This window comes from Mirounga angustirostris, unplaced genomic scaffold (assembly GCF_029215605.1).
Source record: "Mirounga angustirostris isolate CCGP_5_RB_7025 unplaced genomic scaffold, mMirAng1.0.hap1 SCAF_6, whole genome shotgun sequence".
Lineage (NCBI taxonomy): Eukaryota > Metazoa > Chordata > Mammalia > Carnivora > Phocidae > Mirounga > Mirounga angustirostris.
In genome coordinates this window covers 1,384,084-1,410,526 of record NW_026991714.1, presented here as the reverse complement: position 1 = coordinate 1,410,526, position 26,443 = coordinate 1,384,084, and the positions used below count along the sequence as shown (strand labels likewise).

The following is a 26,443-nucleotide window of genomic DNA, read 5'->3' as shown; positions in this document are numbered from 1 at the left end:
TGTGTTCCCTCTCTCACTGTCTCTCTCTCTGTCAAATAAACAAATAAAGTCTTTTAAAAAAAGAAGAAAAAGAAGTTCCTCAACGAATGCAGACATGCTACGAAGTTCTCCAGACTCTTCCAGTACCATGACTGCCATCACATGACAGGGCTCTCCAAGTCTAGGAGAAAAAGAAAGAAAAATCTTTCTTGATAAAAGGATAAAGTTTTGACAGTTATTTCAGTCCCTTATAGGAACATTAATATGCTTTTCTCCAAACTTAGAAATTCCCAATAGATAAAGCATCATTCACATTAATAAAATACGACTTACCTTTTGTTAACCTAGGGACTCGAACTTCCTTTTGATTTTCAGGTTCTCTTCACCTTATTTGTTTGCCAAACAAGACAGATTTTAGGATACTGGTATGTTCATTAAAGTCTGGATTCTGCCAGAAATCCCCGTATCCTCTCTCTGACAAGGTGCTGGAGCAAGCCCCTGGTTCGACTCAGCAGCTGTCTGGGAAATTTAGAAGAAGACATCTTAGTGGTTTCATTATTTGGGGCTTGGGGCCAAGATTAGAGATGACAAGATTTGAGAATAAGGTAATAAATGCCTGAAGTCAAGACATGGTTATAGACGGCATTTAAGATAAATATCATAACCATTAACAATCATTAGGAATGCTCGCTTTTTCTATTTTTTCTTAAATATTTGTATACTTTTTCTACCATTTGATGGTGGATTTGTCTGATTGAATTTGATATCTGCATTGCATTCAAATGATAAATGATTAAAACTAATAAATTACCAAAGAGAGAGAAAGCTGGCCACAAATCCTGAATGGGTTGCATTTATAAATAGAACATTATGAAAGGCAGATTACTTTCTTTTGATAAGAAAAGCACAAGGGTTTTTTCATTTACACACATATACACGGAAACAGTAGTCTCATTTTGCAGCTTCAGCCATTGGTCAGAAGTAAACGGCTGTCACAGAAACTTAGTGTTTAGCTTACTTTGTCTTGTGGCAGTTCTGTGTCTGAAATGGTTACTTTCATTCCTACAGATTTTCTCCTGAATGATTTGAACGATCAGTGTCACACACGCAGTGAATACCTTGGAAAATGACTAGGAGTGTTCAGAATCGAGACCCAACTGATAAAGAGCCACATTCTCTCTCTGTTGACCACTCTGCCCAGCTCACATGGAACAGAGTATTGGAAAATGAGAGAGAGAGTCCCATGCCGCTATCGCCAACAAGGAAAACAGTGGTCATGCCTGAAATTAGAACCAAAATCAGACGTGGCCAAGAGCTAGGAAAAGGATTTCTCACATGATTGTACTGTTCATAGCGGTGCCACAGATCCTGGACATCAGCGTTGCAGAATCAGGGATGAAGTTGTTTTTGTTAGAGAATCAGTCAGGAGTTGATGGGAGGTGCAATCAGGGGGGCTTGTGTTTCATTTGGTAGGTTGAGGACTACAAGTCTACCGGTGACCCTGGATTTTTTTGTAGTTTTGTGTGTTCGCTCTCCTCGGGGTGCCCAGTATTGCCCTCCCTGACCGCTGTCTGTCACCTGCTTGCTGACCCTCAGGGAAGCAGGGTGAAATGTGGGGTTTGCTTCCATTCCTGTTGTCACTAAATGGAACCTTTTATGTTCTCAATTTAATTTGCCTGGGTAAATCTTGAATCTAATAAAGTGTAGACCAAATTTTCTCTCATACAGAATGCTTGGTTCTAGACACAGTTGCTTTCTTACCCTATTTGACTTTGATTCATGATGAAGAAATACAATTTTTAGTTGGATTTAAAAAATTCCTATCTCTGGGGCGCCTGGGGGGCTCAGTCGGTTAAGCGTCTGCCTTCGGCTCAGGTCATGATTCCGGGGTCCTGGGATCGAGCCCCGCGTCAGGCTCCCTGCTCAGCAGTGAACCTGCTTCTCCCGCTCCCTCTGCCTGCTCCCCCTGCTGGTGTGCTCGCTCTCTCTCTCTCTCTCTCTCTCAGGTAGGTAGATAGATAAATCTCTGTTCATAGTTATTATTTTGGGTTTTTTTAAATGAGAAAAGTGGTTTTTAGATATAAGTAGAACAATCTCATACCTTTGCTTTTCTTCTTTGAAACTGTTTCCCAAACTCCTTGCCAGTGCTTTAAACACTTCGCATGACCTCATTCACAATTTCTGACCTCGTCTGTACTCCTTCAGCCTCCCTTTATTTGCTCTAATTCTCCGGTCCCATTCCAGTTGTGATCTTCTACCAGATAATTTATTTCCTCTGCCTAGTCTTCCTCCGTTTCCCACATTCTGTCATTGCCGAGACCCAGTAACACTTAGAGCTGAGCTGAATGTCATCTCCTTAGAAAAACCTACCTAGGGGCGCCTGGGTGGCTCAGTTGGTTGGGCGACTGCCTTCGGCTCAGGTCATGATCCTGGAGTCCCGGGATCGAGTCCCACATCGGGCTCCCTGCTCAGCGGGGAGTCTGCTTCTCCCTCTGACCCTCCCCCCTCTCATGCTCTCTCTATCTCATTCTCTCTCTCAAATAAATAAAATCTTAAAAAAAAAAAAAAAAGCCTACCCAGTTACTCTCTGTTCATCACATTTTAATTATTGGCCTAGCATTTATTATTTTCTGATTTTTTTTTTCTGTTTTCTTAGTTTTTCATACCTCCTTATTGTCTGTGTACCTAAGAACAGTGTAAACTGTCTTGTTCACCGCTGTCTCTTAGCACTTAGAACAGGACCTGGAAGGGCACCTGGGTGGCTCAGTCAGTTAAGCATCTGCCTTCGGCTCAGGTCATGATTCCAGGGTCCTGGGATCAAGTCCCCCGCCGGGCTTCTTGCTCAGCGGGGAGTCTGATTCTCCCTCTCCTTCTGCCCCTCCCCCTGCTTGTGCTCTCTCTCTCTCTCTCAAATAAATAAATAAAATCTTAAAAAAAAAAAACAAAAACAAAGAAAAGAACAGGACCTGGACTTAGTGCTTAGTAATTGTTGAATAAATAAATGAATGATCTAGTAGAAGGAACCAGTGTTCAAATTTAAGAACTTCAGGTTCTACAAATAACTTATTTTGGGAGCCTCACTTTTTTTACCTGCTTGTTACAAAATAGAATAGACTTGGTTTTTAAAAAGCAGTATGTTGTGATTCACAGGGAAAAGACATACATCAGCCTTGCCTTATTTACTGGAACTTAATGGCAAAATAAAACCAGAGTAGACTAAGTGAGGCTCTCCTGAAACCATTTTTTCTCTCTTTTTCTTCCTTTCCTTTTTATTTCCTTCTTTTTTTTCCCCCTTTTATGTATTTGTGAAATGTCTTAAGACTGATCTCATACCAAACATTAGAAACACAGACCAGTAAGACAAGTAGAAGAGGTAAGTCTATGGAGACATTGGGGAATAAAATAAAAAGAGTAGTCAGTGAGTAGAAGCTGGGCAAGAAACTGAGGTTTTTATCTTAAATCTCCTTAATAGCTACTAAAAATAAGGCAAGTCACTTGACTTCATAGAGCATCTGTTTTCAAATTTGTAAACTAGAGCTAACATTTCTTCTTCCCTACTTCATAGGATTGATATAAATGATAATGTGTGAAAGTACTTTATAAATCATCAGGGACAGGGAGCATGCGACTCTTGATCACGGAGTTGTGGGTTCAAGCCCCACATTGGGTGTAGAGCTTACTTAAAAGATTTTTTTAAAAATCTTTTTTTTGGGCGCCTGGGTGGCTCAGATGGTTGGGCGTCTGCCTTCGGCTCAGGTCATGATCTCAGGGTCCTGGGATCGAGTCCCGCATCAGGTTCCCTGCTCAGTGCAGAGCCTGCTTCTCCCTCTCCCTCTGCCACTCCCTCTGCTTGTGCTCTTCTGTCTATCTCTCTGTCAAATAAATAAATAAAATCTTTAAAAAAAAAAAAAACAAACTTTTTTTTTAAAGATTTAAAGTCCAACTCTTGATTTCAGCTCAGGTCGTGATCTCAGGGTCATGGGATCATGCCCTGAGTCAGGTTCCGCACTCAGCGGGGAATCTGCTTGTCCCTCTCCCTGTGCTCCTCCCCCTGCTTGCACTCTCTCTCTCTCAAATAAATGAATAAATAAAATCTAAAAAAAAATAATAAATGTTGAAAATAATACGTACATACATACTATAAATTATTGGCCAAGTATAAAGTAATTATTATGATCAGATCTGAAATTTAGGTTCCTTTTGCAAAACTGCTGGAAAATGCTAACATGGCTCTTTTTTATGTATAATTCCTAAAAGACAATTCCAAAAATACAGATTCTAAAAATACATGAATGTACTTGATATCCCTCCCCCAAAAAATATGCATTTAAAATTTAAGCCGGGACGCCTGGGTGGCTCAGTCGTTAAGCATCTGCCTTCAGCTCAGGTCATGATCCCAGGGTCCTGGGATCGAGCCCTGCATCTGGGAAGCCTGCTTCTCCCTCTCCTACTCCCCCTGCTTGTGTTCTGTCTCTCTCTCTGTCAAATAAATAAATAAAATCTTTAAAAAAATAAAATAAAATTTAAGCCACTGTTAAAACAAATACTTTTTTTAAGATTTTTTTTATTTATTTGACAGAGGGAGCGCAAGCATAAGCCAGGGGAATGGCAGGGAGAGGGAGAGCAAGAAGCCGGATGCTTAACCGACTGAGCCACCCAGGCACCCCAAAACAAATAACTCTTGACAGAGGATCTATTTTCTGTATTTGACCCACAGGAAGAGGTTTCATTGCCTCTGATTATTTTCCATTCTTTTCTGATCACAGCCCAAAGAGCCGATTGATCCAATTAAAGAAAGAGAAGCTGGAATACACTCCAGGAGAGCATGAGTATGGACTGTTCCCAGCCCCCATTCATGTTGGTGAGTACTCAATATATACAATATGTTGCTAAGAAGAAATGGTATTTCTTGAGTTTGGATGAAATGGCTTTGTGTTCTTATTATTTCTGCATCTCCAATGAGGTTGAGCTCTTTCTTTACCGTTTAATTTATACTCAGTCTGAAGAATTCTGCAAATTCTTTGCCATCAAGGAGTCAAAATGACATAAATCTTCCTTACTCGAGTTTTAATAATAAAAAACACTATGTGTGTAGCGTTTGATTCCCTGAGTTATGACATCTAGGAAAACCCAGCTATTCACCACTTCAGTTTCAAACATTTTCCATGTTCAGAAAGAGATGATTTATGGATATGTAATAATCAACAGAAGAGAGCCACTACTTTTCCTGATCATTTATCTGCTTGAAAATTGAGCCAGAATTATCCTTCTATTCATTTTGGGGGGAAATGTCAAGGCTTCGTTTAGCATCAGTGTAATAGTGCCTTCTGGGATCCTACTGTTGAGCTTACCAGATGAGTAACAGGTACCTTGAAGTGATCCTGGATGCCTCCTGTTCTGACAGAGCCACATCCAGTCCATCCCCCCGAGTTCTGCTGTTGCCATCCCTGCAGTACATCCCACTTGTTTGCAGATCCTATTGTCACTCTCAAGTGCATCCCACACTTAACTTCCACTCAGACTCCTGCAGCAGCCTTCTGACGCATGTGTCCATTTCCATTCCTGCTCCCCTCCACATCACTCTCCACACAGAAAAGAAATGATCTTATAACTTAAACTAGATTATACTTAAAAAACCTTAGAGTGTCTTACTGTTAGAGTAAAGTATAAGCTCCTTACTGTAGCTTTTAAGAATGACCTGGTCCCGGGTGCACCTGGGTGGCTCAGTTGCTTAAGTGTCCAACTCTTGATTTCCGCTCACCTGGGTTCAAGCCCCTCATCAGGCTCCACACGCAGCAGGGAGTCTGCTTCAGGATTTTCGCTCCCTCTGCCCCTCCCCCCCCAAATAAATCTTTAAAAAAAAGAGAGAGAGAGAATGATCTGGTCCCCAACGACCCACCCTTCCCCATCATCCCTGTCTCTCTGTTCCCATCTCTCCCTTACCTGCTGTTTGATGTCTTGCTGGTCTTCTTTCAGGTCCTAGAACAGACTAAGGCCTTTCCCACCAGAGTATCCATATGCTTATTATTCTCGCTGACTAAAAAGCTATTCTTATTCTTCCCATGGTTTGTTTCTTATTCTTTAAGGATGAGCTTAATGTCAATATCCACTTAAATGTCATTTTCTTTAAAATTTTTTCCTGATTGTCCCATCAAAGAGGGTCCCTCCCTTTATATCACAGCACCCTGTTCATTTCTTTCTATAATCCATGACTACTCTGTTTCCTCATTAGTTATCTGTCTCCCTCATTAGATTATAAGCTCCAGGTGCAGGATCATTTGTCTCCCTTATTCTCCTTTGATTTCCTAGTGCCCGGTACATAATAGAACTTTAACAAATACATGTACAAATGAAAGTAAAGGAGGAGAAATCAGGACACTCTATTGAATTGGAAGTGACAGGAGCAGCTTACTTATGTAGTAGATGTAGACCCTGTGCATTACAGTGTTCTCTTTATGCTTCTCTTGAGCTTCATGACTATGGGACTCTTCTCTGTGTTATGATTATCAAATCCCCTTTTTTTTCCCAGAAGACCCAGTACCAGCAGTGTATTTAAAGGAGCAAGCATAGACGACACGTTCTGCAATAAAGATTAGTTTGCTTTAGTTATTCTGTACTAGGTGGATGGAGAATGGTTTAACTCCAACTTGAAGTTCCAAGGTTTAGTTCTCTTACCTTAATGAAGGTGAGAGTCAGTTCCACGTTCTCCGGGATCACTGCCAAGGTTCTTCTGAACGAGTGTTTTGTTGTTACAGTGATGTCACAACACTGGAAGCAGAGTCTCAGCAGATGTAGCTGTTTCCTAGAATCTGATCATAATAAATAGGCTTAGAAAGGAAGTCATTTAAAAGACCCATTTAACGAAAAACATGACCACTTTGGTCTTACTGGTTTTGTCCTGGCTGGGATCTAACTTAAGTCTTAAAACGAAGCTCTAACTTCATTCAAGGGGATGAAGGTGTCCGTTCATTCCAAGGAAGATAGGAAGAATAATAGGCCAGTATCTCTCTATCTCTTGCACAAATAGTGGTTAAGAGGTCAAGAATAGAAATCCCTTAATTTAAATAAAGATTTTATCTCCACATCCCCATTTTAATGTCCCACAAAGACTAATATGTACTCAGTATCTGCAAAGTGGGAAAATAATGGGAAAACCTGTCCAAGTGTAGTGGGTCTTTTTCCCTGTGAAACAAGGTTTAAAATCAGGCTGTTGCAGGACAGATTTTTTTTTTTTTCTGGACAGTGCTATTTTGTTGTTCAAATAATATTTTATGATTAGGTTAGAGTAGTGAGCCAGTAAGTTGTTCTGAACAGGTGATTTCCAGTATCATGTAAGTAAAAAGCATGACTTTGAGTCAGCCGGACCTCAGTTCATCTCTGTCTTTGCTGTATTAGTTGTATGAATAAAGTAGTTATAAAAATAGAATAATAATGCATCTTACCATTGATAAGAGTCAGAATCAATAAATGGAAAATCGTGTTTATTTTTAAACGCTTAACTAAGGAAATCAGGTTTCTTTATCTTATTAGAGAAGTGCATTTCAAATAGAGTTTTACTTCTCATGATACTTTCCAAAATGTATATTATACCCTTAAATTTATAGTCGATTGATTTTTGATGAGTGCCATGACAGTTGAACGAGGAAAGCATGGTATTTTCGGTAGATGGTTCTGTGATAACTGGATACACACATACAAAAGGTTGAAGTTGGACCCTTGCCTCACACCATTTAAAAAAAAATTGACTCAGCATGGATCATCAGCCTAAATACAACAGCTAAAACTATAAAACTCTTGAAGAAAACATAGGAGGAAATTTTCATGACCTTGGATTGGGCAGTAATTTCTTAGCTATAACACCCAAATCCTGTGCAACAAAAGAAAAAAACACAAATTGAACTTGGCCAATATCTAAAACTTTTGTGCTTCAAAAACACCACTAAGAAAATGAACAAACAATGCACAGAATGGGAGAAATACTTGCAAATTATGTATCAAGAGACTAGTATCCAAAAACCCATACATATAAAGGACCGTTGAGAATCAATATTAAAAAGACAACACGATTTTTTAAGTGGGTAAATTGTTTGAATAGACACTTCTCCAGAAGAGATCTACACATGGCCAATAAACACGTGAAAATATGCTCAACATCATTAGTTGTTAGGTAAATGGAAATCAAAACCATAATGAGATACCACCTCACACTCACTAGGATGACTTTAATTAAAGGATTGATGCATAATGTGAAGAAATTGAAAACCTCATGCATTGTTGGTGGGAACGTAAAGTGGTATAACCCTCTTTGGAAAACATTTTGGCAGGTCCTCAAAAAGTTAAACCTATAGTTACCATATGACCCAGCAGTTCTGCTGCTAGGTATCTAACCAATAGAATTGAAAGCACATGTCCACACAAAAACTTAGACAGAAATGTACATAGCAGCAATGTTCATAATAGCCAACAGGTGGAAGCAACCCAACTTTCCCAGTGGATAAATGGATTAACAAAATGTGGTCTGTGCATACGGTGGGATGTTCTTTGGCAATAACAAGAAATGAGGTACTGTCGGTCTCCTGGGTGGCTCAGTTGGTTAAGCTTCTGCCTTCAGCTCAGGTCGTGATCCCAGGGTCCTGGGATGGAGTCCCAAGTTGAGCTCCCTGCTCAGTGGGGAGCCTGCTTCTCCCTCTCCCTCTGCTGCACCCCCTGCTTTCTCTCTCTCTCTCTCTGTCAAATAAATAAAATCTTTAAAAAAGAAAGAAAGAAAGAAAAGAAATGAGGTACCGAGACAGGTAACAAAATGGATGAAGTATGAAAACATTACACTATATAAAAGGGGATAGTCACACAATGCCATGTGCTTTATGATTCCTTTTTTTTTTTTTAAGATTTATTTTTTAAGTACTCTCCATACCCATGATCCTGAGATCAAGAGTCACATGCTCCATCGACTGAGCCAGCCAGGGGCCCCAAAATCTGGGTTTTTTTAAATTAGGTCCCCACCTTTCTCATTTTAATAGAGAGCGTTTTTTTTAATAGATTTTATTTGTGACAACACTGTATTTGATATATTATTTTTTAAATAAGCTCTATGGCCAATGTGGGGCTTAATCTCAAGACCCTGAGATCAAGAGTCAAACGCTGTACTGACTTTGCCAGCCAGGCGCTTCTGTAGAGATTTATTTTAAGGGTCACACCCTCGTGGCAACTGGCAAGTCCAAAATCTACAGGGCAGGCAGGCAGCGTGGAGACCCAGGGGAGGGTTGATTTCACAGCTCAAGGAGTCGGAGGACAGTCTACGGAAAGAATTCCCTGTGGAGGTCAGTCTTTTTTCTTACTAAGAGTTTCAACTGTTTGGATGAATCCCACCCACATTATGGAGGGTAATCTGCTTGACTCACAATCTTGTGATTTAAATGTTAATGTCATCTAACAATTACCTTCACAGACACATCTAGAATAACGTTTGACCAACTATCTGTTGACACAGAAAATTAACCGTCACCAGAACTCCATGTACTAAAACCCACTGCACGGTACACTTAAAAAGAATGTATTTTATGGTATGTGAATTATGCCTCAGAAAAGCTGTTATCTTGAAAGTGTAGTTATGTTGTTTTAATCAGGCCTATATTAATCAAAATTATAGTGATACACAATGCAAAAGAAAAATTGTGATGCTTTGAGTCTTATGGTCACAGGTATTTTTTCTTATTTAAATTCAATTAATTAACATATAATATATTATTATTTTCAGAGGTAGAGGTCAGTGATTCATCAGTCTTATTACCCAGTGCTCATTACATTACATGCCTTCCTTAATGTCCATCACCTAGCTACCCCATCCCTCACAGGTATTTTTTTTTTTTAACAGACTGATTTTTTTTTTTAAGATTTTATTTATTTATTTGAAAGAGAGAGAATGAGAGAGAGCACATGAGAGAGGGGAGGGTCAGAGGGAGAAGCAGACTCCCTGCCGAGCAGGGAGCCCGATGCGGGACTCCATCCAGGGACTCCAGGATCATGACCTGAGCCGAAGACAATCGCTTAACCAACTGAGCCACCCAGGCGCCCCCTCACAGGTACTTTTAAATGTGAATTGGAACACTTTTTTATGGAGTAAGGGGATAGCTTCAATAAAAGAACTTTAAACATGAAAAAATATATAATATTAAGACAAAATCCTCTGGAATAAGTGGAATAGAGATAATGTTCAAAGACAGGAGATTATTTAAATTTCTAAATGTTAAAGAAGAGAATATTCCTTTTTTAATGAATAATGGTAAGTATTGAATCTTTATAGTATGCAGATTCATCATTTTAAAATGACAAAACTATATATTACATCATTTGTAGGGGTGGGGCGCCTGGCTGGCTCAGTCTGTAGAGCATGGGACTCTTGATCTCGGGCTCATGAGTTTAGTCCCCCTGTTGGGTGTAGAGATTACCTAAAAATAAACTCTTAAAAAAAAAATTATAAGGGGATTCATAGTTTTTCAAAATTCTTCTGGGGAGTATGGGAGCAAAAAAATGTGCGGACATGGTCTTTCACATTTGGCTTTTGGAATCAGGCCACGATTCAGATTCTACCTCCACCAATTACTACCTGTCTTACCTTGGGCAAGCTGACACATCTCAAGGCTTCACATTCTTTATTGTAAAATTGAAATTAATAGGAATATTCAATAAAATAATGCATGTAAGATATGTAACACATTACCTAGCACATAGTAATCATTTCATAAAAGATAACTACTGAATCAGAGTTTTTTTTTTATGGTAGAATACCAGTCAACAAAAATGTGTTACTTAGTACATAGCTATTACCTCTGGCAGTTATTATTAAATATATTATGTTGCCTTTTCTTGCTGAGCTCAGAAAATAATTCAGAATTCTTTTCAACACAGCTCTTCTTGGTTGCTACTGCTAGTCATTGAGATTTATGCCAAATCTTGACTGCTTTTCCTGATATAGTGGAGAGAACATAGGCCTTTATGTGCAAAATGGATTAAAATAGCAGACCTAAGACTTACTCTGAGAAAGGCCTGCTTGCAAGGTTGGGCATTGGCGGCATCTGGGACTTGAATGGCGAACATTTTCCTCTGTCAGTATAAAACCCTCCTGAATGGGAAAGCGTCTTACTGTGCCTGCTCTGTATAAACTGCGTAATTTCTGCTCAACACCTGCTTTCATTTGAAGACTCTGGAATTTGGTACATTTTAGAGAGTACCTGTATGATCAGCCACCGATCAAAACCTTGGGCACTGAGTTTGTAATGAGCATCCTTGAAAGACATTTCACATGTGTTGTCCCAGTATATTGCCAAAGATTACATCCCGTGTGACTCCATTGGGCGGACAATTTGTATAAGCTTGTGCCTCATTTCCTCTGTGTTTTGCCCAGTGCACTTTTCCCCTTTACTGATTTTGCTTTGTATCCTTTTGCTGTAATGAAGTATAGCTATGAGTATGACCATGTGCTGAGTCCTGTGAGTCAGGAAACCTGAAGGTGGTCTTGGCCTAGACACACCTCAGAGTCAAACGCAGACGGACTGCTCTTCCCATTCCAGCTCTTGTAGCCAGATGATCGTGAACAACTTATTTATGCACTCTACATCTCAGCATCTTCATGTATGTATTGCAGTTACTCCCAACCTGAGTTGTGAGGATTAAGTAATACTTATTTTGCACTTAACAGAGTGAATACCCTTTCCCCTTGATTTACTGTAACTAAGTACTCAGTGACAGTGAGAAGAGCAAAGCCATCCCAGTCATTCCTAGAAAACAGGTATCTGTAGAAAGAAGGAAATAATAAAGACTAGAAGTCAATAAAATATTAAAAAGACAATAAGGAAACAAGTTCAAACAGAGCAACAAAATTGATAACCTCTAGATACAACGAACAAGAAAAAATAAGAGATCACAGAAATTAACCAGTGTCTGTACTTAGGTCCCGTAGTTATTAAGAGGCCAATAAGGAAATGTGAGAAATAACTTTATGCCAATTCATTTAGCAATGTATATGAAATGGATAAATTCCTTAATAAATACAACTTAACAAAGCTAATTCAAAAAGAAATAGAATATCAGAATATCTGAATAGCCTGTATCATTTAAAGAAATTTAGTTCTTGGGCGCCTGGGTGGCTCAGTCAGTTGAGCGACTGCCTTCGGCTCAGGTCACAATCCCAGGGTCCTGGGATCGAGTCCCACATCGGGCTCCCTGCTCTGCGGGGAGCCTGCTTCTCCCTCTCCCACTCCGCCTGCTTGTGTTCCCTCTCTCGCTGTGTGTCTCTCTCTCAAAATAAATAAATAAAATCTTTAAAAAAGAAAAATAAAATAATTTAGTTCTTTATCAAATCCTACACATAAAAAATGTCAGAACTTAATGGCTTCCCTTGTGAGCTGTTTCCTCATTGAGAACAAAATAACACCAGTCTTACACAAAGACTTTCAGAAAGTAGAGAACACTTCCCAGCTCATTTTATGAGGCTAATGTAACCCTGGTAAAAAACCTGACAAAAACTTGAGGGGGAAAAACAGCTACAGAACGAAGTTGAGAAACATACAGGCAGAAACTCTTAGAAGTAGAATGGCATCTCCCCAGTCTTACAAAAGGCATCTACAGTTAACATCATACTTAAAGGTGAAATATGCAGTGTTTCCTCCTGAAATTGGAAAGAAGGTAAAAATGTCCACCCTCACTACTTCTGTTCAGCATTATTCTGGATATTCTAGCCAGTGCAGTAAGGCAGGAAGATGAAAAAAAGTCATAAAGATCAGGAAGGAAGAAGTAAAACTGTTCCTGCTTACAGATTACATGATAAATCCAAAGAGATACCCCAAAATCTGCTGCAACTTTTTTAGCAAAGTTACAGGAAACAAAATCGGTATACAAGAATCCATTGTATTCTTGTAAAACTTAACTGCTCTTACCATACCATCCAACAAGGGCAGTCCTTGGTGTTTACCCAAAGAAGTTGAAAACTGTCTACATGATAACCTGCACACACATTTTATAGCTACTTTATTCATAACTCCCCAAACTTGGAAGATACCAAGATGTCCTTCAATAGGTGAATGGATAAACTGGTATAGCTAGACAATAGAATATTATTCAGCACTAAAAGGAAATGAGATGTCAAGCCCTGAGAAGACATGGAGAAACTTTAAAGTCATTGTACTAAGTGAAAGAAGCCAATCTGAAAAGGCTACATACACAGTGTATGATTCCAACTATGTGACATTCTGGAAAAGGCAAAACTGTGGAGACGTTAATAATATCAGCAGTTGAGGGTAAAAGAGGGATGAACCAGCAGAGCGCAGAGATTTTTAGGTCAGTGAAACTACCTAATGACATGGATACATGTCATTAATACATTTTTTCCAAAGCCATAGAATATACAAGACCAAGAGCGAATCCTAATGTAAACTATGAACGCCAGTGATAATGATATGTCAGTGTGGGTTCAGCAGTTAGTAATCAATGTGCCACTCTGGTCAGGAATGTTGGTAACGGGGTAGGCTGTGTTTGTTTAGGGGCAGTGTGTGTATTGGAAATCTCTGTACCTTGCTCAATACTGCTTTGAACCTAAGACTGCTCTAAAAAACTATTTTTTTAAAGAACATTTATAATAGCGTAACAGAATTGAAGTAATTAGAAATAAATGTATCCAAAAAGAGGCAAGAACTTTATACTGAAAATTAAAACATTTATCAGAGAAATTAAAGAAGACCTAAATAAATGGAGAAATGCCACATTTAGAGATAGGGAGCCTCGGTTGTTATATTCCATGCAACGTAGATTGTTACCAGCAGACTTTTCTGTAAAAATTGATAAGCTGATTTTTCTAAAATTTATATGGAGATGCAAAGAACCTGGAATATTCAAAGTGATCTTTAAAAAAATGTGTTTTTTTCCCCCAAGACTTACATTATCTGATTCCCAGAGTTACTATTAAGCAAGTTTAAACTTTAAATTGGCTTTAGAGGTGCATAGGCGGAGCACACAACTTTTGATCCCAGGGTCATGAGTTCAAGCCCCATGTTGGGCATAGAGCCCTCTTAAAAAATAACAATAATGGGCGCCTGGGTGGCTCAGTTGGTTAGGCGTCTGCCTTCGGCTCGGGTCATGATCCTGGAGTCCCTGGATCGAGTCCCGCATCGGGCTCCCTGCTCGGCAGGGAGTCTGCTTCTCCCTCTGACCCTCCTCCCTCTCATGCTCTATCTCATTCTCTCTGTCTCAAATAAATAAATAAAATCTTTTAAAAAAAAAATGTAAACCTATTCATCAAAGACACTATTATAAAAACAGACAGACAAAGCACAAACTGGGAGAAAATATTTACAAATTGTATATATCCTGAATACATAACAAACTCCTACAAATGAATTTAAATAAAAAAGACAACCCAATTTTATTTTTATTTTATTTTTTTAAACACACAGCCCAATTTTGAAGTGAAGATTTGAACACACTTTACCAAAGGAAATATACACATGGCCAATTAACACGTGAAAAATACTCATCAGTCATAACTCATCAAAGAAATTCAAATTAAAGCTGCAATGAGTTGGCATAACCAAAACGTTTACAAACAGTTGTGGGAGAGTAAAATGGCACGACTTTTTAAAAAACTCTGGCAGGGACGCCTGGGTGGCTCAGTCATTAAGCGTCTGCCTTTGGCTCAGGTCATGATCTCAGGGTCCTGGGATCGAGCCCCATGTCAGGCTCCCTGCTCAGTGGGGAGTCTGCTTCTCCCTCTGTCCCTCTCCCCTGCTTGTGCTCTCTCTCTCGCTCGCTGTCTCTCAAATAAATAAAATCTTTAAAAAAAAAAAAAAAGCTCTGGCAGCTTTTATAAAAGTAAACATAAACCTACCAGACAGAAATCAATACATATGTGTGTAAGAATGTTCATGGTACCTTCATTCGTAATGGCTATAAACTAGAGATAGTCCAGGTACCCATCAATACAATGGATACATAAACCGGTGTATTCATAAATGGGCTATTAGCCAGCAATTAAAAGGGAAAAAAAATTATGATTGACATGCTTGCGCCTCATGGAAAATGAAGTAGACATACTTTTCCTTGTTCTGATAAATATGAGTAAAAACATAAAAAGGTCTTATTACAATGTTACATTTTATAGATCATAATAAAAAGGAGACTCTAAAAAGTGGAGAGAAGGCAGACCAACTAGGAACCTTGGGACTGAGGAACTTCATGGTGATGAGTTCCCTGAGTTGTCTTTTTACCTCATATTCTGTGAGGTAAAACTTGAAGCTGAGAAAGCTAGCAACCTGGAAATTCCATTCGGCACAAACAAAGCAAGTAAAGAAAAGCCTGTTTTCTACAGCCAAAAGTAAGGGAAAGGGTCAACCTAGCAAGACAGAAAACTTTTAGACAATATCCTCCATACTCTAGTCAGACATTGTAGAAAAAAACTGTTACCCTACCCACACTCATACCAGCAGGTGCCCAGTGGGGAGCCTTGGCTTCTATCCCCAGCAGGCAGTAATAAGGTGTCCCACCCGGGCCCCCGACCTGTGTTATATCAGAGGACTTTGACCATCCTCCAGTAGTGACATGGCCTCTCCCACCATCCCCTCAGCGATAACAACCTACCGACGCTCAGGTTTCAATGGAGGCTGAGTGGGGAACTCCCAACTGGTAATCACTGGACATCTTACTCCCTTAACTTGCTGGAGCAGTTTTGGAAAAGGTCAGACAAAGTAGAAGGTTTATGTAAAATCCAGAACCTGGTAACATAATACAGAAATGTCTAGGTTTAAACTGGAAATCATATGTCACACTAGGAAGCAGGGAGATCTTAAACTGAGTTTTTTTTTTTAAGATTTTATTTATTTGAGAGAGAGAGAGAGAACACAAGCATGAAGAGGGGCAGAGGGAGAGAGAGAAGCAGACTCCCTGAGGTGGGGCTCAATCGCAGGACCCTGGGATCATGACCTGAGCCAAAGGCAGACGCTTAACTGACTGAGCCACCCAGGCGCCCGTTAAACTGAATTTTAAAAGGCAGTCAGTACATGCCAACATCAAGATGTTAGAATTACCTGACAAAGATTTTAAAGCATTTAGATTTTTAAAAACACTAGCCCCCCCAAACACACACTTCAACAAGTAATAATATGCTTGAAACATGAAAACAGTAGAAAGCCTCAGGAGGGAAATAGAAAGAATTCCAAGTCAGAATTTTAGAATTGAAAGATGCAGTAGCTGCTGTTAAGGCTTAGGGATGTGCTCAGCAGCAAGATGAAGGAGGCACAGGAAGGAATCGGTCCCATCCGAACAAGAGAGAAAGTAGACCTAAAAAAGACAGAGTCTGTGGGATCATGACAAAAGGGCGACATTTGTATCCTCCGTGTGCTGGAAGGAAGAAAGAAACACGGAGATGAAAAACTACTTTGGTAAATAGTGGCTGAAAACTTCGCAGATTTGGCAGGAGACATGAAGCTACTAATGGAAGTCGATGATCAAACCTAGCAGGACACACTCGAAGAGATTCCTGTGGAGGCATATCCTAGTCCAACTTCAGCCCTCTAAAGACACAGCAGTTGTAAAACTGAGAGAGAAATGAATCCCTACCTATAGGGATAAGGCAGTTCAGACAATAGTGGATTGCTTGTCTGAATCCAGGGAAATGGCACAACATTTTTCAAGTGCTGAAAGAAAAAGTGTCTAGCCAGAATTTTAAACCCAGTGAAAGTATCCTTTAGGAATTAAATGAGAATCAAAGCCTTCCTAGATGAAGGATGATATCTAAAAGAATATGTTGCCAGTAGACCTACTCTGTGGATAAAAGAAGGTTTCTAACAGAAAAGAAATACCAGAAGGGACCTTGGAACATCAGGAAAGCAGAAGGAACAGTAAGTACATTTATGGGCATATACAATAGGCTTTCCTTCTCCTTTTGAGTCTTCTAAGTAACTCTTTAGTAAACGAAGCAAAAAATCTTAACACTGCTATATTTTTTAACAACATATTGAGGCATAATTCACATATCCTACAATTCACCCATTTAAAGCATAGTGGTTTTTGGTGCATTACGTTATTAATGTTTTTAACTTGTGGTAAAATATACGTAACTTAGAATTTGTACTTTTCATTTCCATTTCTCAGCGTAAGGTTCAGTGGCATTAAGTACATTCACATTATTGTGCAACCATAACCCCATCCCTCTCCAGAATTTTTTCATCATCCCAAACTGAAACTCTGTGCCCATTAAATAATAATTGCCCATTCCCTCAGCCCCTGGTAACTACTGTTATTCTTTTTATCCCTATGAATTTGACGGTTTTAGGTACCTCATATAGTGGAGTCATTACAATATTTGTCCTTTGGGGTCTCCCATATTTCACTTAGCATAATGTCCTTAAGGTTCTTCTTCTGTGTTGTAGCATATATGAGAATTTCATTCCTTTTTAATGCTGAGTAATATTCCTGTGTGTACACACACAGTCCATATTTTGTTTATCCATTCATCCACCGATGGACATTTCTGTTGTTTCCTCCTTTTTGCAGTTGTGAATAATGCTGCTATGAACATTGGTTTACAATTCTCTGTTGAGGACCCCGCTTTCAATTCTTTTGTCTATATACCCAGAGGTGGGATTGCTGGCTCATATGGTGAGTCTACAGTTAATTTTTGGGATCTGCCGCACTGTTTGCCACCATGGCTGCACCACTTTGATATCCCCACCAGCAATTCTTGAGAGTTCAGTTTCTCCACATCTTCGGTAACACTTGTCATTTTCTGTTATTTTTTCATGATAGCCATTCTAGTGGGTTTTGATTTGCATTTCCCTAATAGTAATGTTGACCTCTCTTCATGTACTTCTGGCCATTTGTATGTCTTCTTTGGTGAAATGTGTATTCAAGTGCTTGTCCACTTTTGAATTGAGTCCTTTGTTCCTTGTTCTTGAGCTTTGGGAGTTCTGTATATATTCTGGATATTAATTACTTACCAGATATGTGATAAATATAATATCTTTATGACATGGACAGGGAAGACCACAAAATGTATAAACACCAGAAGAAAAGATTGATAAATTTAATTACATTAACTACCGTATAAAAGAGAGTGGCTCTAGGGCGCCTGGGTGGCTCAGTCGGTTAAGCAACTGCCTTCGGCTCAGGTCATGATCCTGGAGTCCCGGGATCGAGTCCCGCATCGGGCTCCCTGCTCGGCAGGGAGTCTGCTTCTCCCTCTGACCCTCCTCCCTCTCGTGCTCTCTCTGTCTCATTCTGTCTCAAATAAATAAATAAAATCTTTAAAAAAATAAAAAATAAAAGAGAGTGGCTCTAGTAATCAGGGTTGAATATGGTTGTTTATGATAGCTATGTTAAAATTACAGATTTTTAAGTAAGGTTTAGACTGAGGCAAGTGGGGGGGCACCTGTCTGGCTCAGTCAGTAGAATACGTGACTCTTGATCTCGGGGTCATGAGTTTGAGCCCCATGTTGGGTATAGACCTTACTTGAATAAATAAAACTTTTTTAAAAATTGAGGCAGATGGCTTAATTTGGTTGAGAGGATTCAATTTCAGGTGAGAAGAATGACACATGAGAATGTGAAAGCAGGAGGGAGCTAGTTGTATTTAAGAAATTGTGCTGGTACAGCCATTATGGAAAACTGTATGGAGGATCCTCAAAAAATTAAAAATAGAATGATCATGTGATCCAGCAACTCCACTTCTGGGAATATATCCAAAGGAAATGAAAACACTAGCTCAAAAAAATATCTGTACCCCCATGTTCATAGCAGCATTATCTACAATAGGCAAGACATGGAAGCAACCTAAGTGTCCATCGAGGGATGAATGAATGAAGAAGAGGCAGTATATACATGCAGTAGAGTATTACTCAGCCTCGTTAAAAGAAAAGGGGAAAGGAAGGCAAAAAAAGAAGAGTCTTGCCATTTGCAACAACATGGTAAAGGTGATGCTGCTGCTTCGTAGAGTTGAAAGAAAACAGTGGGGGCACCCGGCCAGCTCAGTCCGCGGAGCTGGTGACTCTTGAGCTCAGGGCTGTGAGTTGGGGCCCCACATTGAGTGTAGAGCTTACTAAAAATAAAAAATAAAATCCTGAATGAATGAATGAGAACAGTTGGGGCTGTATCTCAAAGCTTATGCCATGGAATACATGTTTGCATTCATTCATTCAGAAAATACTTGTTCAGTGCCTACTTTTTGATCAGGCAGTTTTCTAGATGTTTGGGACACACCAGTAAGCAAAACAGGTGAAGATCCTTGCTTCCATGGGGCTGACAGTTTTCCACTGGGGAGAAATCCCACTGTCCGTGTATTTCTGGGTTGCACCTATTTTCCCTCAGGCTGACAAAACCAAAAGCTCAAATTCTACCTGTGTTTTGTTTAGTGAAACTTAAACGGTTTCCTGTAGGTATCCTTGATCATTATTTATAACCTCCTTAATGGCACACATTTCATAGATACACTACTCCTTTCAGTGAAATAGTACTATAGGTTTTTTAGGGGGGAATTCCAGGACAATTTACGCAGAATAACAAGGGCTAAATGAATAATTGTTATCTGTTTGTAGAGTGATATTCTAACCCGGTACTCAGATCGTATATAAACAAGCTGAGCTTTATCTGAAGTCAGTCACTTTATTCTTATTTAAAAAAAAAAAAAAAAAAAAAACAACCAAGTTTTTGTCAGATTTTAAGATCTCTTCTGGAAAAGGAGATTGTTATTTTTCTCCTTTCTATTGGGTACCTCCCTCACCTTTGACTTCCTCATTTGCCTAGCTACCTAATTATCAGTGGAGTGTGTTTGTGGAGATGTTCTGCCTCCGAGTCCTCTATTCATTTCCTCTTCATGTTAGGATTGATTTTGTGAAAGAAAATCATCATGACTTCCCCCTTCTATTTTTTTTTTCCCCAGGCGTCCCATGACTTCCCCCTTTTAGATTTCAAGGTCAGCACAGGCTTTAGAGCTTCTGTACTATTTGTCCTCTTTAAAATGACTTTGTTGTACAAGTTCAGTTTTCTTTTAAAGAGAAAAGTAAAGGATTTCTTTGCTCCTTCCCTAGAGATAAGTGGCAGTACTTGAGATCTCAAGACTTTAGCACACAATAAGAAAAATCCACAAAAGATGTGATTTCATCTAATTTTCACTTGGATATAAAGTGATTTTCCCCCATTTTTAAAAATGGGGATTAGCTAAAGAATCCCCCCCGCCCTTTTTTTTTTTTTTTTTAAATGAGATGCTCCTGATTAGATTCCCCTGAGGTATTCTGTCCAGCAGAATTTGATTTAAGGAAATCTCTTCAGGTAGGTCTCACTTCTTAGAAATGAGTCCGAGCTCTCTCTGGTTTTAGAAATGTTAAAGAAAAGGAAAGAATGAGCCATCATTTCTTCCCCTGGCTCTTAGGATGTGAATTACAGTACAGGGACACAAATAATGCCAGGGAAGGCACCAGAACAACTGTTAAACACCAGCATTTCAACCAAATGAACTTAAAGATCACTTGGCTTCATTCCCCAATGCATCCCATCCAGCAAGTGGAAAGTTGTTCCAAAGAGCTGTACGAAAGGGAAGGCTTTTCTGGGCAGAAGTGTGAAAGGATAAGGAAAGGTCAGCTCACCTCATCTTCCTCTGGGGGATTTAGAAAAGGGTCATTGGTGCTGACTGGTTAAGACTTTCTGGAGAAGGTTTAAACTGCTATTAGGTAAGAGATAGTAAGGCCTAGTTTGGTGATTTGGCTTAGCACAAGTGACTCCATTTGGGGTCTCTTCTCTCTTTTTTAATACATCTATGGAGACTCATTGCTAGCAAAATTCAAGATGTTGGACTGTGGGAAAAATTATGTCTTTGAGTTTAGTTGAGGTAGATGTGAATGATTTCTTAAAAAGAGAAAGTATTCTTTTTTTTTTTTTTTAAGATTTATTAATTTATTTTAGAGAGACCAGGGGAAAGGGCAGAGGGAAAGAATATCCAAGCAGACTCCCACTGAGTGCAGAGCCGGACTTGGGGCTCCACCTCATGACCCATGAGATCATGACCTGAGCTGAAACCAAGAGTCAGATGCTAAACTGACTGAGCCACCCAGGCACCCCAAGAAAGTATTCTTTTTATTATTATTATTTTTAAAGATTTTATTTATTTATTTGAGAGAGAGCACAAGCAGGGGACAGAGGGAGAAGCAGGCTCCCCGCTGAGCAGGGAGCCCAATGTGGGACTCAATCCCAGAACCCTGGGATCATGACCTGAGCTGAAGGCAGGCGCTTAACCGACTGAGCTACCCAGGCACCCCGTCGAGAAAGTATTCTTTTATTAACTTACTGGTTTCTCTTTCACTCTTTTATGCCTTCTACAGAAAATACATCAGGTATTGCTCGCAAAAAAAGGAGTTATCCCTTTGCATTAAGGGGTTTATCCTATCTTCTGAGGACCAATTTTGACTTTTTAAAAAATTACATTTGTATTGTTACTAAGAAACAGTGAGTACATACTTGCAAAGGAATTGTAATAGAGAAGGGTATGAATTAAAAGATAAAGCTCCCCCTTCCCAGAAATATAATAATTTAGTATATACCCTTTCAAACTTTTTTCCTTTATATATATCTGTCTTCCAGCAATTTACTGTAAAATTTTTCAGTAAACAAAAAATTGTGGGGAGCCCAGGGGGGCTCAATCACTTCAGCAGCCTACTCTTGATCTCAGCTCAGGTCTTGATCTCAGTGTCGTGAGTGCAAGCCCTGGGTTGGGCTCCACGCTGGGTGTAGAGCCTGCTAAAAAGAATTTAAAAATTAAGAAATAAGGAAAAAATTGAAAAAACTCTACGGTGAATGTGCAATATCCCATCACTTACATTTTGTCATTAACATTCAACCTTGATTTATCATATATTTATCTATCCATATATTAATTCATCTTATTTTTGGGTGCACTCCAAAGTAAATTGCAGAAAGTGATACACCTCCCCCTATTTCAGCATACGTATCAGAACCAAGGTCTCAGTATTTGTTTACAGATTTTTCTTTTGAGGTACATTTACCATTAATAAAATCCATAAATCTTTTTTTTTTTAAGATATATTTATTTTTAGAGAGAGTCAGAGCAGGGGTAGGGGCAGAGGGGGAAGGAGAAAGAATCTCAAGCAGACTTCCCACTAAATGCAGAGCCCGATGTAGGGCTTAATCCCCTGACCACCGAGATCATGACCTAAACCAAGACCAAGAGTCGGCCGCCCAACCGACTGAGCCACCCAGGCCCCCAATCTTTTTTTTTTAAGATTTATCCATTTAAGAAAGAGAGAGCTTGAGTACAAGCAAGGGGAGGGGCAGAGGGAGGAGTGGAGAATCTCAAGAAGACCACATGGAGCCAATGAGAGACTCTCGACCTCACAACCCTGAGGTCATGACCTGAGTCAAAATCAAGAGTCAGTTGCTCAACCCACTGAACCACCCAGACCCTCCCTAAAATGCATAAATCTTAAATGCACGTTTGCTGTGGTTTCTTTCATATACCTGCATAATCCAACCCCTCCTCAAGAACAGAGTCCTCGGGGCGCCTGGGTGGCTCAGTCAGTTGAGTGTCTGCCTTCAGCTCAGGTTGATCCCGGGGTCCTGGGATAGAGTCCTGCATCGGGCTCCCTGCTCAGTGGGGAGTCTGCTTTCCCTCTGCCCCTCACCCTGCTCGGGCTCTCTCTCTCTCTCTCTCTCTCAAATAAATAAAAAATCTTGAAAAGAACAGTGTCCTCATCCAGAAAGTGCCCTCATGCCCTTTGCCAGGCTGTTCCCACCACATATAGCTTTAATGTTTCAAAGTTTTTTTTTTTTTAAATGAGCCCATGCTTTATTTTTTTTGCAACTTGGAGAGTGTGTCCATATGAGTAAATATATACCTCATTTAATTTCTCTAGCTGCATATCTCATTATTTGAATGTACCAAAGTTTGCTTACCTTTGATAAACTTTACGTTGTTTCCACTTTTTCATTGCATACTCTGTAGTTACACATTCAGCTTTGCTTCCCTATCAACAAGTAGACTCTGGTCTTTTACCAGCTGTAACCGCAAAATCTTGTTATATTACTTTAACTCCACAAGTTATTTCTTCCACGATATACCTGTAATCCATGCTGCTGTATCTTCAGATTTGTCAGATAAACTCATTACACATTATGTGTTAACATAAATAGCATATTTTTATGAGAAATAACTTTTCCAAAGAAAAATTTCATAAGAAAAGTGACTTTATTTTACATTTTTGTAAATCTCTTTGATGTTTAGCTTAATATAAGACAACTGGATTTTCTAATCTATTTTTGCATTGAGTCTATTATGATGTTACTTTGGTTTAAGTACATGAAGAAATCTGTCCTCACACAGGTTAATAAGTTATAAAAGATATGAATATTTTAATAATTTCAGATAATTCTTCTTTGACACTCTAGCAAAAATATAAATGTAATAGTTCCTTAAAGGTGAGTTGCAATGTAGAGTATGAAATCAGTTAACTTTTTGTATTCTGTTACATTAAAGTCCATTGGTCTCTCTTGGAACTTAAATGGATTTTTTTACCCATGTGTGATTTTATCACTTCATGTATTGGTCATTAAGAAATTCTGATTCACTGAATTATATTGCTCTTCCATTCCCTGTATGCATCCAAAACCATTCACATTTGTGCATCTTCCCACCTATTTCGTGAGGAAATTTTAAGTATTGGAAAATAAGATTCTTACGGTAGTGGACACAAGTTTTCCAAAATTCCAGCATTCACTTCAAACTCAAATTTTATCACTGGAAACAGATATTTTCAGTTGTTTCTTGAAGTAACAAGCTCACTTCACTTATTTTCACTTCCTAAGTCTGAATAACCGTAGTTTGTGAGTTACTCTTTCTAGTACAGCTGGTATATTCCATGGAAGAAGCTAGTCCAGCTCGCCGTTGTGTCTGCCCGGGCACATTTGCGGGACACGGCCACCAGGGGTGAGGCACAGTGCTTCAGGTGTCCTTCCTTTGTGCCTTGCAGAATATTAACATTCCTGGCTTGTGGGTCAAGATTTAATTCAATTTTTATAGGTTCCTCAAAAGCATTCTTAATGTTTAATGCTTCTCTGATGCTGGCATGGTTCATTTCTATTAGTTTCATTCTTCCGGTACAGTTTTCTGCCACTTGCCTTATTGCTACTAAGATACCAGCAGTCCTACCCACCGTTGCTTTCATACCATTAATACAGATGTCAGCCTAGTGAAAATGGCATGTAACATCTGAGCACTGAGTACTCAGTAGTTCTAAGACAGTCTTTACCCCTGGATCCCCCAGGATTGGCAGAGCCTTGAGAACTACTGGGCTAGAGACAGTGATAGGATGAATACCCAGACAACAAGAAGTTTTAGCTTCCTGTGAGAAGTGAGTCACCTAAAGGGCAGGAAGGTCAGAGAGTAAGTAAGGAAATTGAGGCAGCCTCTTTAAGGTGGAAACGGGCTTTTGACTTTTACTAGTAGTTCTACTTCAAGGCGGGGGGGGGGGGGCGGGTGGTAAATGTTAACAGATCATAAATTTGAATGTAAATACTCTTGAGTTATTTAAATCCAGGGACTCCTATTTTAGAAAGTTCTTATACTTCCCGTTTTTACAGACAACCTTATATTGTGTATAATAATGTAGGAGAATAGCTGCCAGATGCTCTAGTTAATAATTTTAATAATCAAACAATTCTTAGCTTTTAGTTGGCTTCATAATGACCTGTGTGTTTTTTGATAGTAAGTTTGCTTTGTTGTTTTATATAGGCTACTATTAAAACATATCTTTAGCATTTACCACCTGGAGCATGATGGAAAAGAGTAGCTAAAATTAAAAATTGGTGATGGAAAATCCATAAAATTAAATATTAAATCTTTATTTTTCTAACCAGTGCATATTAGATCTTGTGACTGTTTGACCCTTTGTATGAATAGATACTGAAATTGATAGTATTTTTTTTGATTCAGGGAAGTATCTAAGGCAAAAGAGAATCGACTTCCAGCTTCCCTATGACATCCTTTGGCAGTGGAAGCACAATCAGGTACAGGAGCCTATCTTACCTTACCAGGTTTTATTCTTGGGTGGGGGGGATGCAAGTCTCTCGCTGCCTCCTTGTGAAACAAGTGCTCTGTGCTGTCCTCTTAGGAAGTATAGAGAACTGTCCCTGTGAAGGTTAGAGACTAGGAAAAATTAACTTGCATCCATATCTAATGTGCCCTATTTGTCTTTGCTCGTACTTCAGAATAGCAGTGAGTTCCTGCTTCCGTAGGCAACCTTCTGTTATGAGTCTGGACTTTTATTTTGGTAGCAGAACTCTGTTCTGTGAGAATCCTGTTTGATGCAGGTCCCAGGAGAATTTAGATGTACTGCCAGCAGCACTAAGAAATTTCAGGCTTTATTTCTGTTGGCTCCTTCCCATCAGTTTGGAATTTATTTTTCACATACAAAGGAGATTCTTCTACCAGAGGAAACAGGGAAAATGTTTAAATGTATACTTTTAAAAGATCTTTATGTTGGGAACTAAAAATAGGAAGGTGCTGTTTTTCTCTGCTGCTTCCCTAATTGTAAAGTTTCCCCCAGTAATTCCTAGAGTTCTTGTAGCTGTAGCCCCAGGCCTCATGTTGAGAACAGCATCAGGAAATAGAAGTTGTCGTGCAAATGAGGTGAATAGGCTCCTGACCTTTGCCAGAATTCCACCAAAGTTCTGTTTTGGAAAGCCGAAAGCAGTGGACATTCCCCTCCGCATTCTCTTCTCTGGGTGGCCTCTCTCGAATTCTAAGAGGACCAATATGTTAGATATCTGTTTCCGAGGTCGTGACCATGAAGGAGACAGTGCTCTATCCCCATTGAAAAATGGCGGTGGGTTTGGGTTTTTTTTGCAGGTTTATAGACCCTCACTTAGACCACGGTGCTGCTTTTGTGCACTTACTGTAAAACACTGGCCAGCTGACCACCTCTCTTTTGATACCTTCCTTTTTTTTCTTTTCTTTTTTTTTTTTTGTGCTGAATGTATTCTTAATTGCAATATGAGAGCTTTATTTTCTGCCTTTCCTCTCTCCTGTATTCACTAAATTAATTGCCTTAATTAAAATGTGAAATGTGTTTTTCTAGAATACCCACCCTGAAAAGGCCAGGGTGCTCATCTTTTTAATCTCGTATACTACCCAGACCGTCCCAACAAGCCCTATGAGTGTTTTCCTTTCTTTTCATAGAGGCAAATTGAGTTAATGTATCCAAAAGAATAGCTTCGTTTTACAGTGTGATTTTTAAGTCTGTCCACAGCATGCACATAATTGAGAATGTGTTCTCATGAAGCTATTTCAGGTTTCTTCTGTTGCATCTGTTTCTCTCTCACCCTGATCTAGTAAGTCACTTTTTATTTCAGAGTGTAAAAAGTGATCACACCAAGAATTTCCCTCAAACGTATCCAACCCAGGAAGTCTTATAAATAT

At 39.3% G+C, this 26,443-nt stretch overlaps 1 protein-coding gene and 1 long non-coding RNA gene across 5 annotated transcripts in view; one reads left to right on the top strand and one right to left on the bottom strand.

The window, feature by feature from the left end:
* ASH1L (ASH1 like histone lysine methyltransferase) overlaps positions 1 to 26,443 on the top strand; it is a 193,703-nt gene that overhangs the window by 128,121 nt on the left and 39,139 nt on the right. For 3 of the 4 annotated variants that reach the window (XM_054507853.2, XM_045876583.3, XM_045876584.3), the window contains 3 exons: positions 4,746 to 4,840; positions 17,521 to 17,625; positions 24,959 to 25,032. In XM_054507853.2, coding sequence (XP_054363828.1) covers positions 4,746 to 4,840; positions 17,521 to 17,625; positions 24,959 to 25,032 — 274 coding nt within the window. The remainder of the gene's footprint in view (positions 1 to 4,745; positions 4,841 to 17,520; positions 17,626 to 24,958; positions 25,033 to 26,443) is intronic. The other variant, XM_054507854.2, reaches the window with a different exon arrangement.
* LOC123845779 (uncharacterized) lies at positions 58 to 25,150 on the bottom strand. Its single transcript, XR_006791088.3, has 4 exons — positions 25,057 to 25,150; positions 6,655 to 6,788; positions 313 to 498; positions 58 to 160 (listed from the first exon to the last, which is right to left on the bottom strand). It is a non-coding gene; the product is annotated as an uncharacterized LOC123845779 (long non-coding RNA).